The sequence below is a fragment of the Tachyglossus aculeatus genome, chromosome 23 (genome assembly GCF_015852505.1).
Source record: "Tachyglossus aculeatus isolate mTacAcu1 chromosome 23, mTacAcu1.pri, whole genome shotgun sequence".
In the NCBI taxonomy this organism is placed as follows: Eukaryota; Metazoa; Chordata; class Mammalia; order Monotremata; family Tachyglossidae; genus Tachyglossus; species Tachyglossus aculeatus.
The window spans coordinates 10,286,193-10,301,617 of record NC_052088.1 but is presented as its reverse complement, the minus strand read 5'-3'; the positions used below and the strand labels follow the sequence as shown (position 1 = coordinate 10,301,617).

The 15,425-nt window shown below is 48.8% G+C and overlaps 1 protein-coding gene across 1 annotated transcript in view; it reads right to left on the bottom strand.

The window, feature by feature from the left end:
* Positions 1 to 13,275: 13,275 nt before the first annotated feature.
* Positions 13,276 to 15,425, bottom strand: part of HOMER1 (homer scaffold protein 1) — a 99,577-nt gene continuing 97,427 nt past the window's right edge. Inside the window, exon 9 of the mRNA XM_038765595.1 lies at positions 13,276 to 14,502. Within this exon, the coding sequence (XP_038621523.1) occupies positions 14,314 to 14,502 (189 nt within the window). The 3' untranslated portion in view covers positions 13,276 to 14,313. The remainder of the gene's footprint in view (positions 14,503 to 15,425) is intronic.

Sequence of the window (15,425 nt, the reverse complement as noted above, 5' to 3'; positions counted from 1 at the left end):
CAAGCCCGGGCTCTTTCCACTGAGCCAGGCTGCTTCTCTAATGACGGCCCTTTAAAGACTGAGTTTTATCACGAGGATCCCAGTCCAGTCCCACATCTGCAGAAATAATGACCTACTCAAAATAATTAAAAGATAAATCAGACACCAGCCCTATTGCTCGTGGGGCTCACAATCTGAGGAAGGAGAGAGAACAGAGATGACATCCCCATTTTACAGATGAGAAAAACCAAGGCCCAGAGAAGTTAAGTGACTTACCCAAGGTCACCCAGCAGGCAAGGGGCGGCATCAAGATTAGGGCCCAGGTCTCCCGATTCCCAGTTCCCTGTTCTCTTTCCAACCGCGGTTTATTAAGGATGTTGCTTCCCTAATAATAGGACAAAAGAGCAACCACGATGAACCAGGGGAGAAATTTCCATACAAAAAAATTTTTAAAAGGGGCATTTTTGTAGCTCTGGTGGCTAGGGGGGCAGAGAGGCACAAAGCTGGCCAGGGTCACGATTGTGTGAGTCGTATCCAAGTGGTGGAACAGCACGGTTTGGGGTTTGGTTTGTTGGGGTTTTTTTTGTATTTGTTAAATGTCAAGCACTGTTTTAAGCACCGGGGTAGAAAAAAGTCAATCAGGTTAGACACAGTCCCGATCCTTCATGGGGCTAACAGTCCAAGTAGGAGGGAGAACAGGCACTGAATCCCCATTTTACAGACAAAGCAACTGAGGCTCTGAGACGTTACGCGACGTACCCAAGGTCACACAGAGCAGACAAGTGGCGGAGCTGGGATTAGAACCCAGGTCCCTGCTCTTTCCATCAGATCACGCAGCTTCCCTGCTGTGTCCTGGGATCGCTTCGGTAGCTGCCTCTGGGACAGTCTGAGGGGGGAGGGAGTGAGGGGAAAGGCAGTCAGTCATATTTATTGAGCGCTTACTGTGTGCAAAGCACTGTACTGAGCGCTTCGGAGAGTATACTACAACAGTATAACAGACCCATTCCCTGCCCAAAACGAGGGTAAGTCTAGACATGGAGACAGACATTACTAGAAATAAATCAATGACAGAGAGGGGACATAAGTGCTGTGGGACTGGGAAGGGGGGGATGAATAAAGGGAGTGGGAGAAGGGAGAAACGAGGTGTATATGTATTTAGACTGTGAGCCCACTGTTGGGTAGGGACTGTCTCTATATGTTGCCAACTTGGACTTCCCAAGCGCTTAGTACAGTGCTCTGCACACAGTAAGCGCTCAATAAATACGATTGATGATGATGATGATGTATATATGTACATATATAACATGACCTGTATATATAGAGAAGCAGTGGGGCTAGAGAAGCAGTGGGGCTCAGTGGAAAGAGCACGAACTTTGGAGTCAGAGATCATGGGTTCGAATCCCCGCTCTGCCAACTGTCAGCTGGGTGACTTTGGGCAAGTCACTTCACTTCTCTGTGCCCCAGTTCCCTCATCTGTACAATGGGGATGAAGACTGTGAGCCTCCTGTGGGACAACCTGATCTCCTTGTAACCTCCCCAGCGCTTAGAACAGTGCTTTGCACATAGTAAGCGCTTAATAAATGCCATCATCATCATCATATGTTTGTACATATTTATTACTCTATTTTACTTGTACATATGTATTCTATTTATTTTATTTTGTTAATATGTTTGGTTTTGTTCTCTGTCTCCCCCTTCTAGACCGTGAGCCCGCTGTTGGATAGGGACCGTCTCTATATGTTGCCAACTTGGACCTCCCAAGCGCTTAGTACAGTGCTCTGCACACAGTAAGTGCTCAATAAATACAATTGATTGATTGATTGAGGTGGAGGGAAAAGGGGAAGGAGTGGGCGGGTCTATGGGAAAGGGAAGAGGGAGGTCAGGCCCCAGGGCCCCACAGCACCTGTATATATGTCTGTATGTTTGTACATATTTATTACTCTACTTATTTATTTATTTTACTTGTACCTATCTATTCTATTTATTTTATTTTGTTAGTATGTTTGGTTTTGTTCCCTGTCTCCCCCTTCTAGACTGTGAGCCCACTGTTGGGTAGGGACTGTCTCTATATGTTGCCAGCTTGTACTTCCCAAGCGCTTAGTCCAGTGCTCTGCACACAGTAAGCGCTCAATAAATACGACTGATTCTAGACTGTGAGCACCACGTGGGACAACTCCTCTCCCCCTCATCCCCCTCTCCATCGCCCCCGCCTTACCTCCTTCCCCTCCCCACAGCACCTGTATATATGTTTGTACATATTTATCACTCTTTATTTATTTTATTGGTACGTTCTATTTATTTTATTTTGTTAATATGTTTGGTTTTGTTGTCTGTCTCCCCCTTCTAGACTGTGAGCCCCCTGTTGGGTAGGGACCGTCTCTATATGTTGCCAACTTGTACTTCCCAAGTGCTTAGTACAGTGCTCTGCACACAGTAAGCGCTCAATAAATACGACTGACTCAGTCTCCACGTGCCCCTTGGCTCTTTGTGCTGTTGCTAGGCAGCAAAGATGGGGCAGAGTTGGGACGCAGAAGGCGTCCCACCCAACGTGATGCTTTCCGGGCAGGACGGCCCGACTGGGCCCCCTCTGAAGCTCCCGCCGGGGTGTCCAGTCCGGCCACCTCGGGCCGCGACCGACAGGGACGGTAATGACTAATAAATATTCTATTTATTTTATCTATTCTATTTATTTTATCTATTCTATTTATTTTATCTTGTTAGTTTGGTTTTGTTCTCTGTCTCCCCCTTTTAGACTGTGAGCCCACTGTTGGGGAGGGACTGTCTCTATATGTTGCCAATTTGTACTTCCCAAGTGCTTAGTACAGTGCTCTGCACATAGTAAGCGCTCAATAAATACGATTGATGATGATGATGATGATGATGATGACGGAGGGACCGGTTCTGGCCGGACAGTTGAGGAATCTGAACTCGGCCCCCAGGCTGGCCGGTCCGCTCCACTTTAGTAGGCCGGGTTCTTTCCCTGGCTCTGAATCAATCAATCAATCAATCGTATTTATTGAGCGCTTACTGTGTGCAGAGCACTGTACTAAGCGCTTGGGAAGTCCAAGTTGGCAACATCTAGAGCCGGTCCCTACCCAACAGTGGGCTCACAGTCTAGAAGGGGGAGACAGAGAACAAAACAAAACATATTGACAAAATAAAATAAATAGAATAGATATGTACAAGTTAAATAAATAAATAGAGTAATAAATATGTACACTCTGAAGATCACATAGAGGACAAGAAGGAGAAGCAGAGTGGCCCTAGTGGAAAGAGCACCAGCCTGGGAGTCATTCATTCATTCATTCGTATTTTTTCAATCAATCAATCAATCGTATTTATTGAGCACTTACTGTGTGCAGGGCACTGGACTAAGCGCTTGGGAAGCACAGGTTTGCAACCTATAGAGACAGTCCCTACCCAACAGTGGGCTCACAGTCTAAAAGGGGGAGACAGAGAACAAAACCAAACAAACAAAATAAAATAAATAGAATAGATATGTACAAGTAAAATAAATAAATAGAGTAATAAATATGTACAAACATATATATTTTTTGAGCACTTACTGTGTGCAGAGCACTGTACTAAGCGCTTGGGAAGTCCAAGTTGGCAACATATAGAGACGGTCCCTATCCAACAGCGGGCTCACAGTCTAGAAGGGGTCCTTAGTCTTGAGTTTTAATCCCAGCTCTGCCACTTGTCTGCTGTGTGAGCTTGGGCAAGTCACTTTACTTCTCTGGGCCTCAGTTCCCTCATCTGTAAAATGGGGATGGAGACCGTGAGCGCCATGGGTTACAGGGACTGTGTCCAACCCGATTTGCTTGTATCCACCCCAGTGCTTAGTATGGTGCCTGGCACATAGTAGGCACTTAAATACCATCTTTATTATTATTATATAATAATTATTATTTATATTAATAATAATAATGTTGAGGCTGCAAGGAGGTTTTGGAGCCTCCTCAAAGATCTTCAAAATCAGGTGGCCTCTGAGAGAGCCGTTCTGCAGCTCCGTGGACTTTTTTTTTTTTTACGGTATTTGATAAGCACTTAGTATGTGCCAGGCACTGTTCTAAGCACTGGGGTATTTCAAGTAATCAAGTTGGATACGGTCCATGTCCCCAGTTTGGCTCACAGTCACAATCCCCATTTTAAAGATGAGGTAACTGAGGAACAGGAAATTGATGTCACTTGCCCAAGGTCACACAGCAGACAAGCGATGGAGTCAGGATTAGAATCCCTTTATAGGAACAATAAGAACTGTGGTATTCGTTAAGCGCTTACTATAGGGTCAAGCACTGTTCATTCATTCAATTGTATGTATTGAGCGCTTACTGTGTGCAGAGCACTGTACTAAGCGCTTGGGAAGTACAAGTCGGCAACAGATAGGGACGGTCCCCACCCAACAATGGCTCACTGTCTAAGTGTTGACATAAATACAAGATCATCAGGTCCCATATGGAGCTTACAATCTAAGCAGGAGGGAGAACCAGAATCGAATTCCCATTTGGTAAATGAGGGAACTGAGGCACAGAAAAATTAGGTGACTTGCCCCAGGTCACACAGCAAGCAGGCAGCAGAGCCAGGATTAGGACCCAGGGTCGTTCTTCCCATGGCCTAGCAGAAAGAGCATTCATTCATTCATTCAATCGTATTTACTGAGCGCTTACTGTGTGCAGAGCACTGTACTAAGCGCTTGGGAAGTCCAAGTTGGCAACATATAGAGACGGTCCCTACCCAACAGCGGGCTCACAGTCTAGAAGCATGGGGCTGGGAGGCGAGAGGTCCAGGCTCTAATCACCACTCTGCCTGCTGGATGATACTGGGCAACATCATTTATTCTCATTTTACAGATGAGGGAATGGCGATCCAGAGCTGTTTAGATAATAATAATAATAATGGTATTTGTTAAGCGCTCATTGTGTGCAAAGCACTGTTCAAAGCGCTGATCAGGTTATCCCATGGTGGGGGGGGGGGGGCTCAATTTAAATCCCCATTTTACAGATGAGGGAACTGAGGCACAGAGAGGTTAAGTGACTTGCCAAAGTCACACAGCTGACAAGCGGCGGGGCGGGGATCAATCAATCAATCGCATTTATTGAGCGCTTACTGTGTGCAGGGCGCTGTACTAAGCGCTTGGGAAGGACAAGTTGGCAACATATAGAGACAGTCCCTCCCCAACAGTGGGCTCTCAGTCTAGAAGACTGTGACAGTCTAGAAGACGTGGGGATTTGAACCCATGACCCCTGACTCCAAAGCCCAGGCTCTTTCCACTGAGCCACCCTGCTAGACACCAGCTCTTCCTCCTCCTCAGCCTGGCACAGACGAAGCGCTCAGTCAAACCCGTAACTAACCCGTCGGCTGAGGAAAACCGACTCACCGGGATGAGAACGTCCATCTCGAAGCAGCCGTCTCAATGCCGGGCCTGTCCTTCCCGGAGCCGACGGCGGAGGACCGCGCCGATGGATAATAATAATAATAATAATAATGTTGGCATTTGTTAAGCGCTTACTATGTGCAAAGCACTGTTCTAAGCACGGGGGGGCGGGGGATACAAAGTGATCAGGTTGTCCCATGTGGGGTTCACAGTCAATCCCCATTTTACAGATGAGGTAACTGAGGCTCAGAGAAGTTAAGTGACTTGCCCAAGGTCACACAGCAGATGGGATTCGAACCCATGACCTCTGACTCCAAAGCCCATGCTCTTTCCACTGAGCCACGATGGATGCCTCAGGTCGCGTCGGGGGTCCCTGGGTCTTGAGGGAGGTGCCGGGGAGGGGTTGCATCCTTGGGCCCTGCTGCGAGAAGCGCCTGGGCTTGGGAGTCCGAGGACGCGGGTTCTAATCCCGCCTCCACCACTTGTCTGCTGTGTGACCTTGGGCAAGTCACCTCGCTTCTCTGTGCCTGTTACCTCACCTGTAAAATAGGGATTGAGACTGTGAGCCCCACATGGGATAGCCTGATTATCTGCATCTACCCCAGTGATTAGAACAGCGCCTGGTGCACAGTAAGCACTTAAATACCATCAATATTATTGTTATTATTACTATTATTACTATCATCTAGCTGTAATTCTATTTGTTCTGACGACTTGACACCTGCCCGTGTGTTTTGTTTTGTTGTCCGTCTCCCCCTTCTAGACTGTTCTAGCCCATTGTTGAGTAGGGACCGTCTCTAGATGTTGCCCACTTGTACTTCCCAAGCGTTTAGCACGGTGCTGCGCACACAGTAAGCCCTCAATAAATACGATTGAATGAATGAATGACTGAATAATTCCTTTTCCTACCTCACACCCCCCTGATGCCTTTCCTGGAGCCCTGCTGGGCCGCTCAACTGTGCCGCTGCCGGGGACAACCTCAACCGTTCCGGAGGCGGGGAGGGACAAGGGAACAGCGCCTGGCACATAGTAAGCACTTAAATACCATCAGTATTATTGTTATTATTACTATTATTACTATCATCTAGCTGTAATTCTATTTGTTCTGACGACTTGACACCTGCCCGTGTGTTTTGTTTTGTTGTCCGTCTCCCCCTTCTAGACTGTTCTAGCCCGTTGTTGAGTAGGGACCGTCTCTAGACGTTGCCGACTTGTACTTCCCAAGCGTTTAGCACGGTGCTGTGCACACAGTAAGCGCTCAATAAATATGATTGAATGAATGAATGAATGAATGAATAATTCCTTTTCCTACCTCTACGCCCCCCTGATGCCTTTCCTGGGGTCCTGCTGGGCCGCTCATCTGTGCTGCTGCCGGGTAGGGACAAGGGAGAAACCTACCTTGGCCGGGAAACAACCGGAACCTGGGTCTCGTCCCAGCCAGAGGAAAGGTGAAGGTGCAATTCTGGCCGGCGAAGGTGGGTCTCCGGTCTCTCCCCTGACGAGGGAACTCCAGCAGAAGAGCCAACAGAGAAGGCTTTGTCTCCTCCCTGGGCCAGTCCCTGCTCGGACGGCTTCCGATCTGAGGAGTGGGTCAAGAGAGCAGTAAGTGGCCAGGCGAGAAGGCCGACTTCTCCAGCCATCAGCCCAGGGGACGGGGGCGTCTGGGCTCCGTCCCCGAGGAAGGGGCCGGCTCTTCCTCCACCGCCGCGCTCCTTTCCCCTCGGGAGCCTTCTTCCCCCGGCCGGGATGGGGCCCCACCAGCCGAGCGTGACCCACGGACCCGACCGCCGGACCCCGCCACGGCTTCCCGGGCCGGCTGCAAGAGACAGAAAGAGATGTGTTACAGCCACGGGAGAGCCCGAGCTCTGCTTGGGAACGGACCCGAGGCACCGTTCCCCGGCTCACTCGGGTCCGCTGCTGACCCGAAACCCGGGGGGCTGTCGTTGAACCCCCATCTTGGAGACGCCCAGGCGACCCAATACACTTCTCCCACCTGTCACCGGCCTGTGAACCACAGGGTCTCAGCCGCCTTGTCCTCAGCATCGAGAGAGCAGAGGGAACCCTGTGGCCCCAGGAGAGAAAAAAAGAGTTCTTCATCATGATTCTCTGCAGTCTGGCAGCTAAAACAGAACCTACAGCCTAGTGGATAGAGCACAGGCCCGGGAATAAGGAGGACCTGGATTCTAATCCTGACTCCGCCACTTGTGACCTTGGGCAAGTCACTTCACTTCTCTGTGCCTCAGTTACCTCATCTGTAAAATGGGGATTAAGACTGAGCCCCACATGCGACAGGGACTGGGTCCAACCTAATTAGCTGGTATCTACTACAGGGCCTGGTACATAAGCCCTTAAATATCTTTTTTTTTAAAGTGTATGCCCTGTTACACAAAGAGAAGCAGCGTGGCTCAGTGGAAAGAGCACGGGCTTTGGAGTTAGAGGTCATGGGTTCAAATCCCAGCTCCGCCAACTGTCAACTGTGTGACTTCGGGCAAGTCACTTCACTTCTCTGTGCCTCAGTTCCCTCATCTGCAAAATGGGGATTAAAACTGTAAGCCCCTCATGGGACAACCTGAATACCTTGTAACCTCCCCGGTGCTTAAAACAGTGCTTTGCACATAGTAAGTGCTTAACAGATACCATCACTATTATTATTATTATTATTATTATTATTAAAGGTCTACTAGATCCAGCCTTAGTTTTGGCTTCTCATTCACCCATCCCCATATTAAGCCACCAGACCCTCCTCACCCATCTGTGTTTTGACTAACTGGAGCTATACAGAGATGGGATACATGCTGGGCTGAACTACATTTAATCAGTTAAAATCCATTCTTCTATATGCATCCACTGTGGTGGCCACCTCCCTTCTCCCCTTCTAATTTTAGCATTTTACAAAATGATTTCTTAGTGACAGAAAGACCATTTCCGTGTCAAGACTAAGTCAAGTGGGACAGAGACGGTGTTCCTGTCTGTGTCCAATCTGATGATCTTGCATCTACCCCAGTGCTTAGTACAGAGCTTAGCACATAGTGCTTAACACATACCGCGATTATCAGCTTTACTACCATCACTGTTAAGTCCAACAAATAATCCATTTACCCAATCAGATCGAAACCACGTACCAGTCTCTGCTCCCCCGTACCAAATGTCACCATGTTGATACCCCTCTCCTTCTTCCAATCATACACAACAGCCATCCGAAGTCACCTTGATGTTGGCAAGTTTGGAAAGAGTTCATCCGAAAAGGAACTGGACAATGGGAGAAACTTCCTTTGGTTACTCTTCCATTCTTTCAGGTGGAAAACTCAACAAATCTGTATGTAAGCTGTGCCTTTTTCCCTTTCAGACGACTATCGAGTGGGGAGGTGTTGTGATTTTCGGATAGGTCCCCATCCATCCCAGGCGGACTGAGGCCAAAAGCTGCCATCCTTCTAAAATCCATTTGGCTGCTGGAAAACCGGTTTTCCGATTCATCTTCAGAATAACAAGTGAGGAAGGTCAGCAGCCTACTAGACTATATGGGAGATGAGTTTGATGCTGCCTCATCGAGGCACTTGGGTACTGCAATTACTATACACACAAATATATACATATTTACACTCTATCGCTTCCTTTTTGCTGGTGTTTATTGTATTTTCCCTCATTCATTCATTCAATCGTATTGAGCGCTTACTGTGTGCAGAGCACTGTACTAAGCGCTTGGGACGTACAAGTTGGCAACATATAGAGCTGGTCCCTACCTGACAACGGACTCACAGTCTAGAAGGGGGAGACAGACAACAAAACATATTAACAAAATAAAATAGAATTTGTACAAATAAAATAGAGTAATAAATCCATACAAACATATATACATATATACAGGTGCTGTGGGGAGGGGAAGGAGGTAAGGCGGGGGGGATGGGGAGGGGGAGGAGGAGGACAGGAAGGAGGGGGAAGAGATGTACTGGGGGACACTAACTTTAAACCAACACCCCACCCTCCATTAAGCGGTCACCAGCATCCCTCCCAGAGTGAGGGATGCCTGCCTGAGGGCAATGATCACGTCTATTAACTCTATTGTACTTTCCCAAATGCTTAGTACAGTTTCTGGCACTGTTGCCAACAGTGTGCCAACATATGTTGCCAACTTGTACTTCCCAAGCACTTAGTACAGTGCTCTGCACACTGTAAGCACTCAATAAATACGATTGATTGATTGATTGATTGTCACACGGTAAGCACTCAAATACTATTGACTCATCTCTCAGTCGTGGAAAAAACATACATTCGTTTCTGAAACCCCCAAGACTCCTAATCCACATTTTTCTACCTGGGTGTCCCAGACTGGCTTACAATCCGGGGTTCGGGGAAGAGAGCAGAGAGGTGGTGCCGGGGCTCTTTGAGCAAACCTCCCGGGATAAGGTCAGAGCCGTCAGGGCCGGGGCGTGCCGACTGAGCGCCGACCCCCTTGACCTGGACTGTGGGGACAACCAGGGCAGTCCCTCAGGGTGGTGGCAGCAGCGATCAATCATTCAATCGTATTTATTGAGCGCTTACTGTGTGCAGAGCACTGTACTAAGCGATTGGGAAGTACAAGTTGGCAACACATAGAGACAGTACCTACCCAACAGCGGGCTCACAGTCTGGAAGGGGGAGACAGAGAACAAAACCAAACATACTAACAAAACAATATAAATAGAATAGATATGTACAAATAAAATAAATAGAGTAATAAATATGTACAAACATATATACATATATACAGGTGCTGTGGGGAAGGGAAGGAGGTAAGATGGGGGGATGGAGAGGGGGACGAGGGGGAGACGAAGGAAGGGGCTCAGTCTGGGAAGGCCTCTTGGAGGAGGTGAGCTCTCAGTAGGGGCTTGAAGGGAGGAAGAGAGCTAGCTTGGCGGAGGGGCAGAGGGAGGGCATTCCAGGCCCGGGGGATGACGTGGGCCGGGGGTCGATGGCGGGACAGGCGAGAACGAGGCCCAGTGAGGAGGTTAGCGGCGGAGGAGCGGAAGGTGCAGGCTGGGCTGGAGAAGGAGAGAAGGGAGGTGAGGTAGGAGGGGGTGAGGGGATGGACAGCCTTGAAGCCCAGGGTGAGGAGTTTCTGCCAGAGGCGACAGGGTCGAGGAGCGGAGATGGCACCTGCTGGCTCCCACCGGCGGTGTGATCTCCAGCCCACGCGGAGGCTTGGGTTCGAGGGCCTGGGTAGGAGGAGTCGGGACTTCCTCCCAGAAAATTCCTTACCAAACCCTTTCCATTACCCTAACTGGGCCCAAGCCCTCTGAACTACCTCTTACCTCAAAAGCTCGCTGACGCCATGTAAGTGGATCCTGCATTCTTTCCTGAGCCACCTGAATCCACGTGAAGAAACTTTGTCTAGTATCTCCAATGCTCCGTTGCTCAATGAAGAAAGAATTCAGGACACTTTAGTAAATCACTTGGGGATTCTTACAGGGTTCCAACTGGAGCCGTACGATGTATTTTAAAACTCTCCCTTCACCATGCCTCACCCGAGAGAGGGGCTACAACACCGGACGTAGCGTGGCCTAGTGGATAGAGCCCGGGCCTGGGAAGCAGAAGGACCTGGGTTCGAATCCCAGATCCGCCACTCATCTGCTGCGTGACCTTGGGGAAGTCACTTCACTTCTCCGGGCCTCCGTTCCCTCATCCGTAAAATGGGGATTAAGACTGTGAGCCCTGTGCGGAACAGGGACCGTTTCCAACTCGATTTACTTGAGCGCCTCAGTATGGGGCCGTGTACATATTAAGCTCTAAATAAATACCATTAAAAAAAAAAAAATCAGAACCTCACATCCACCAGGCCAGGAAGGGCCACGCCGTTAGCTACCCCATGCCAGCCGACCAGCACATAGACAGGGGGAAGAATTTTTACGAGGGGCGGGATCCCCCTTCCATCCAATGGTTAGAAAAGAATCGCTCGTGCTTCTTCCAGCTTCCTCGGACGTCCGACGGACCCGGGGGCTTCTGGCGAGGGAGGGTCTCTACCCGTTGTCCTCCAGAGAGGGCCAACTCCTCGGACATTCTGAGTTCAGCGCTGGAAGAAAGAGGGAGACTGCAAGAACAAATTTTCCACGCAGGGCAATCCTTATAAAACTTTTATGTCAAAGTGAGGATTTCACAACATAACACACTAATGCAAAATCCAAGAGCACCCGTTAAGATTTTTCAGTAATTTTTGCCGTCACGTGCACGCTTTTCAATAACCTGAAAAATTTAAGAAAAAAAAAAGAGAGAGAGAGGAAAAAGTACATTCTCCAGAGAACAGCAAATGTATTTCAAAATAAAAACTGTATTCTTTTTTCTCTTTTTTTCTTTTTTTGGTACAAGACCCCACTGGCAGGCTACAGCACCTAATACTGTTCTCAGGTCACTATGTCCCGCAAGTTGATCTAAATATAGATGCACTGGATAGAACGCTTGTCTCTGGGAAAAATTAATTTTTCAAATATGCAAACTATTATCTCAGTACAGAAGTGGAGTACAGTAGGCATGCCACCTAATAAGGACCATTAGAGTACAACTGCTAAACACTCACCTACTGTAAATGAACATTTAAAAGACTCTTAACAATAGGATCTTATTTATATGTGTACGTATGTCCACCTTATCCCAGATACTGTACATGCCTGGTGACAATCAGGGGATTTAAAGGTGCAGCCCTCAATAGATTGAAATGTCTACAAAAAACACACACACCAGTGTCCGCAAGGGAAGAGGAAAAGAATCGCAAAAAAATTCTTTCCGGTTTCAAATTTCATTTCAGTAGGAAAATATGAAAAATAATTTCTGCGTACATGCATATGTGTATGTATAGAGTGAGTTACACATATGTCACACACTAACAGAATTCAAGTGGCAACATTGGGGAAAACACTTTCCCACATTTAAATGATACTTCTGTCAAATTTTAAAAATACTTTAATTACTACATCATTAAAATAAGCATCCACTTGCCGGGTCATCGACTGACATTTCTCTTCTAACCTCATAACTAAGTGTTCCTCTCCCAAGGGTTAATTTCTACAGGTCAATTTAAGCCTCTGCCGCATCTCCTGCTTCTTACTCCCGTCGAGTGAAACACGGATCTCGCCTACGGATAACCCTCAGCCGGGAAAGGGTTGAACGGAATTCCTCCCGTCCCTAGCAGACGAGAAAACATCCCGGACTATACAGGGGAGACGTGCGTGATGTCGTACACGGGCAGACGCTACGGGATGGTTTAAGCGTTTCATATAAACCACGATCCTGGCCTGGTAAGGAAACCTGGAATTGTAGAAATAAGTCGTTTATTTTCACGCTTCCCAATAGAAATCCTACGTGTGTGCATCGCCTAGCAACGCACCTTGGAAATAAACGGACCCCTCCCTCCCTCTAGTCACGCGGATCCGTCCGTCGGTGGGGGGAGAAAACGGTCTGTCCTACAAATTTGTGACCTGGCGTCATTTTCCTATTTGACATTTAAAATAACGGGGGAGGGAGAGGGACAAACAGAGTCAGTGCATCTTTAGGCTCCAAAGGGGCGGGCCCTCGCTCGACTCATCCTGGCTTTTTTTTGGTTTTTTCTTTTTTTCTTAAAAAGTACCGTCTCCGCCCTTCTAGACCCGGCCCGGCGAGGCCGCGTTTTGACGCCTCTTCCGCCCGGCCAGCCGGCCCGGTGCGTGGGGCTGGCCGTCGACCTATCTCTCTTACAATAAAGAGGACGTTTAGAAAGAGAGGCCCGTTCGCCCAAAGTCTGCCGACACGCCGCCGGGGCCGTTTCCAAAACCCGTCCGCTGAGGCTGGCCTGGTGGAGGAGATTTCCGTCGGCTACCTCCCGTTTGGCCGCTCGGAGTTAGCCGGGACGGCGGAGCGGATGCAGCCCCACTCCGGGCCGCCGGCCGCCCACGGCTCCGTGTAAACGTGTGTGATTCCCCCCCACCCCCGTTCCCTTTGAAAATGGCTCGACGGCCTTCAGGTGCGCCGGGACAAACAGCCCTCGGCCACTGGCGCACGGCTAGCGAAGCGGATCGGACGTTCGGAAAAAAGATTCCTAGCCAAAAAGAGACACGAAATATCTCACCGTCACTCCGCATTCCGTAAATACTCAGAGCACCATCGGAGCTTAGGCTCTCGACGGCCGGCTACTTGACTGTGTTTCTGTAGCGCGTGCCGTACTCCTCGGAAATTTAAAAATCATTTTTTTTCCTCTACGGGACTCAGCTGCCTTCGCCGGTTGGCTTCAAAATGCGTAATACGGTGGGAGGCGGCGTACGTCCGCAGGAATGCGCGGGGTGAACGCGGGAAAGGAAACCAGACCTGGGACCTCATAATAAAAGACCGGAGTAAACACCAGAGTGAAATATCTCCCTGTATAAAAAGGGAAGAACGCTAAACCCGCAGTTGGGTCAACTAGCTTTCAATTAGAGAGGCATCCTCTTTCACTCCCGGCAAGAATTAATTGGTCACGGCACTGCTTCTCTACAGTGCAAAATATCCTGAGAAATCATTAAGATTATAACCAAAGACACAGGGTTTTCATCGCCAAGTGTTTTTCGCCAAACACCGGCCATGAGAAACTTGAAAATTAATAAACGAGGAAATCAATTTAAAAAGCCGCTCGCCTACCTACCCTAACGCACACAAGAGGGAACGTGACCTGGACACTGAATTCTCCCTCGGGCTAATATCAGCAAAAGATTGCATCGAATTACCGGTAATATCGCTCTACTTAGCTATGGCCAATAAATATACAAGGAGGTAAGTTGTAGTTCAAGTTTTTCGTCTTTTCAACTAGCTGCAAGCTGAGTCCTAAAGTTGACACTGAAATGTACTTCTCCAATTGGCAAACGGTCCCTCCTCCTGAAGGGACGAGATTCGGATTTTGTGCAACTTGAACGCGGAGCCCAGCGAGGTCCTTTGAGGAGAGACAGTGCTGCTTTAAAACGACGGCCACCGGCATCCCGACTGCTTTAGCTGCACTCTATGAGCTTGGCGAGGTTGTCTCGTAATTCTGTCAGCTCAAAGATTTTCCCGTCGAGAATTTCTAAAAGTGTCTTCAAGTTATTGCGGAAGGCTTCCTGCTCATTCTGGCTCTTCTCCAGCCGCTGCTCTAGGTCGGACAGCTGTCCTTCAAGGTCTTTGTTTCGGATTTCTACTTCCTTTGGTGGGGGGGAAAAAGGAAACGCGTTAACGGTAGAAAGGGGGAGGAGGAGGAGGAGAGGCGGGAGGGAGAGGGACGGGAGGGGGATTCGGCCTGGGGGAAGTAGGGGACCGGGGATGAAGCTTCAGTGTGGCCACCTGAGGGGCTAGAGGAAGTGCTCCACCTCAAGCCAAACGGGCACGTCAGCAGCATTATTCATAACCACGACGGCAACAGTGCTATCTGTAAAACGCTTTCTTTTAGACTGTGAGCCCACTGTTGGGTAGGGACCATCTCTATATGTTGCCAATTTGTACTTCCCAAGCGCTTAGTACAGTGCTCTGCACATAGTAAGCGCTCAATAAATACGATTGATGATGACTGATGATGTGCCAAGCACTTGGGTGGATAGGATACCGTCAGATCAGACGGTCCCTGACCTAGATGCAACTCACAGTCTTAACGGGGAGGAATCGAACCCCATTTTACAGATGAGGAAACCAAGGCACGGGCCTCCAGGGTTGCCACTATCACTGCCATATGGGCGAAGAAAGGGGAGAAACCAGATGGTAGGAAGCAAGCAGAAAGCAGATTGGCACACGACCTCACTCTCCAGTGTTGAACACTTCCTAGCCGATACTTACCGGCCGGCGCCGAATCACCCACAACTACCAATGCGGCTTTCTCCGTAATTCCTTTATATTAATGTCTGTCACCCCTCTGGACTTTAAGATCATTGTGGGCAGGGATCATGCCTGCCGATTTTGTAGTGTTATAATCTCCCAAGCGCTTAGTCCAGTGAACGCTCAAAAAATACCACTGACTGACTGAGCCCGCCACCTGGCCCAGCGGACCTCATCTCTGGTGCTCCCTGCATCCAGGAGAGGAAGAAAGAGAAACACCAGGAATTTGAGGAGATGTTCTCATTCTCGGACTGCTAGA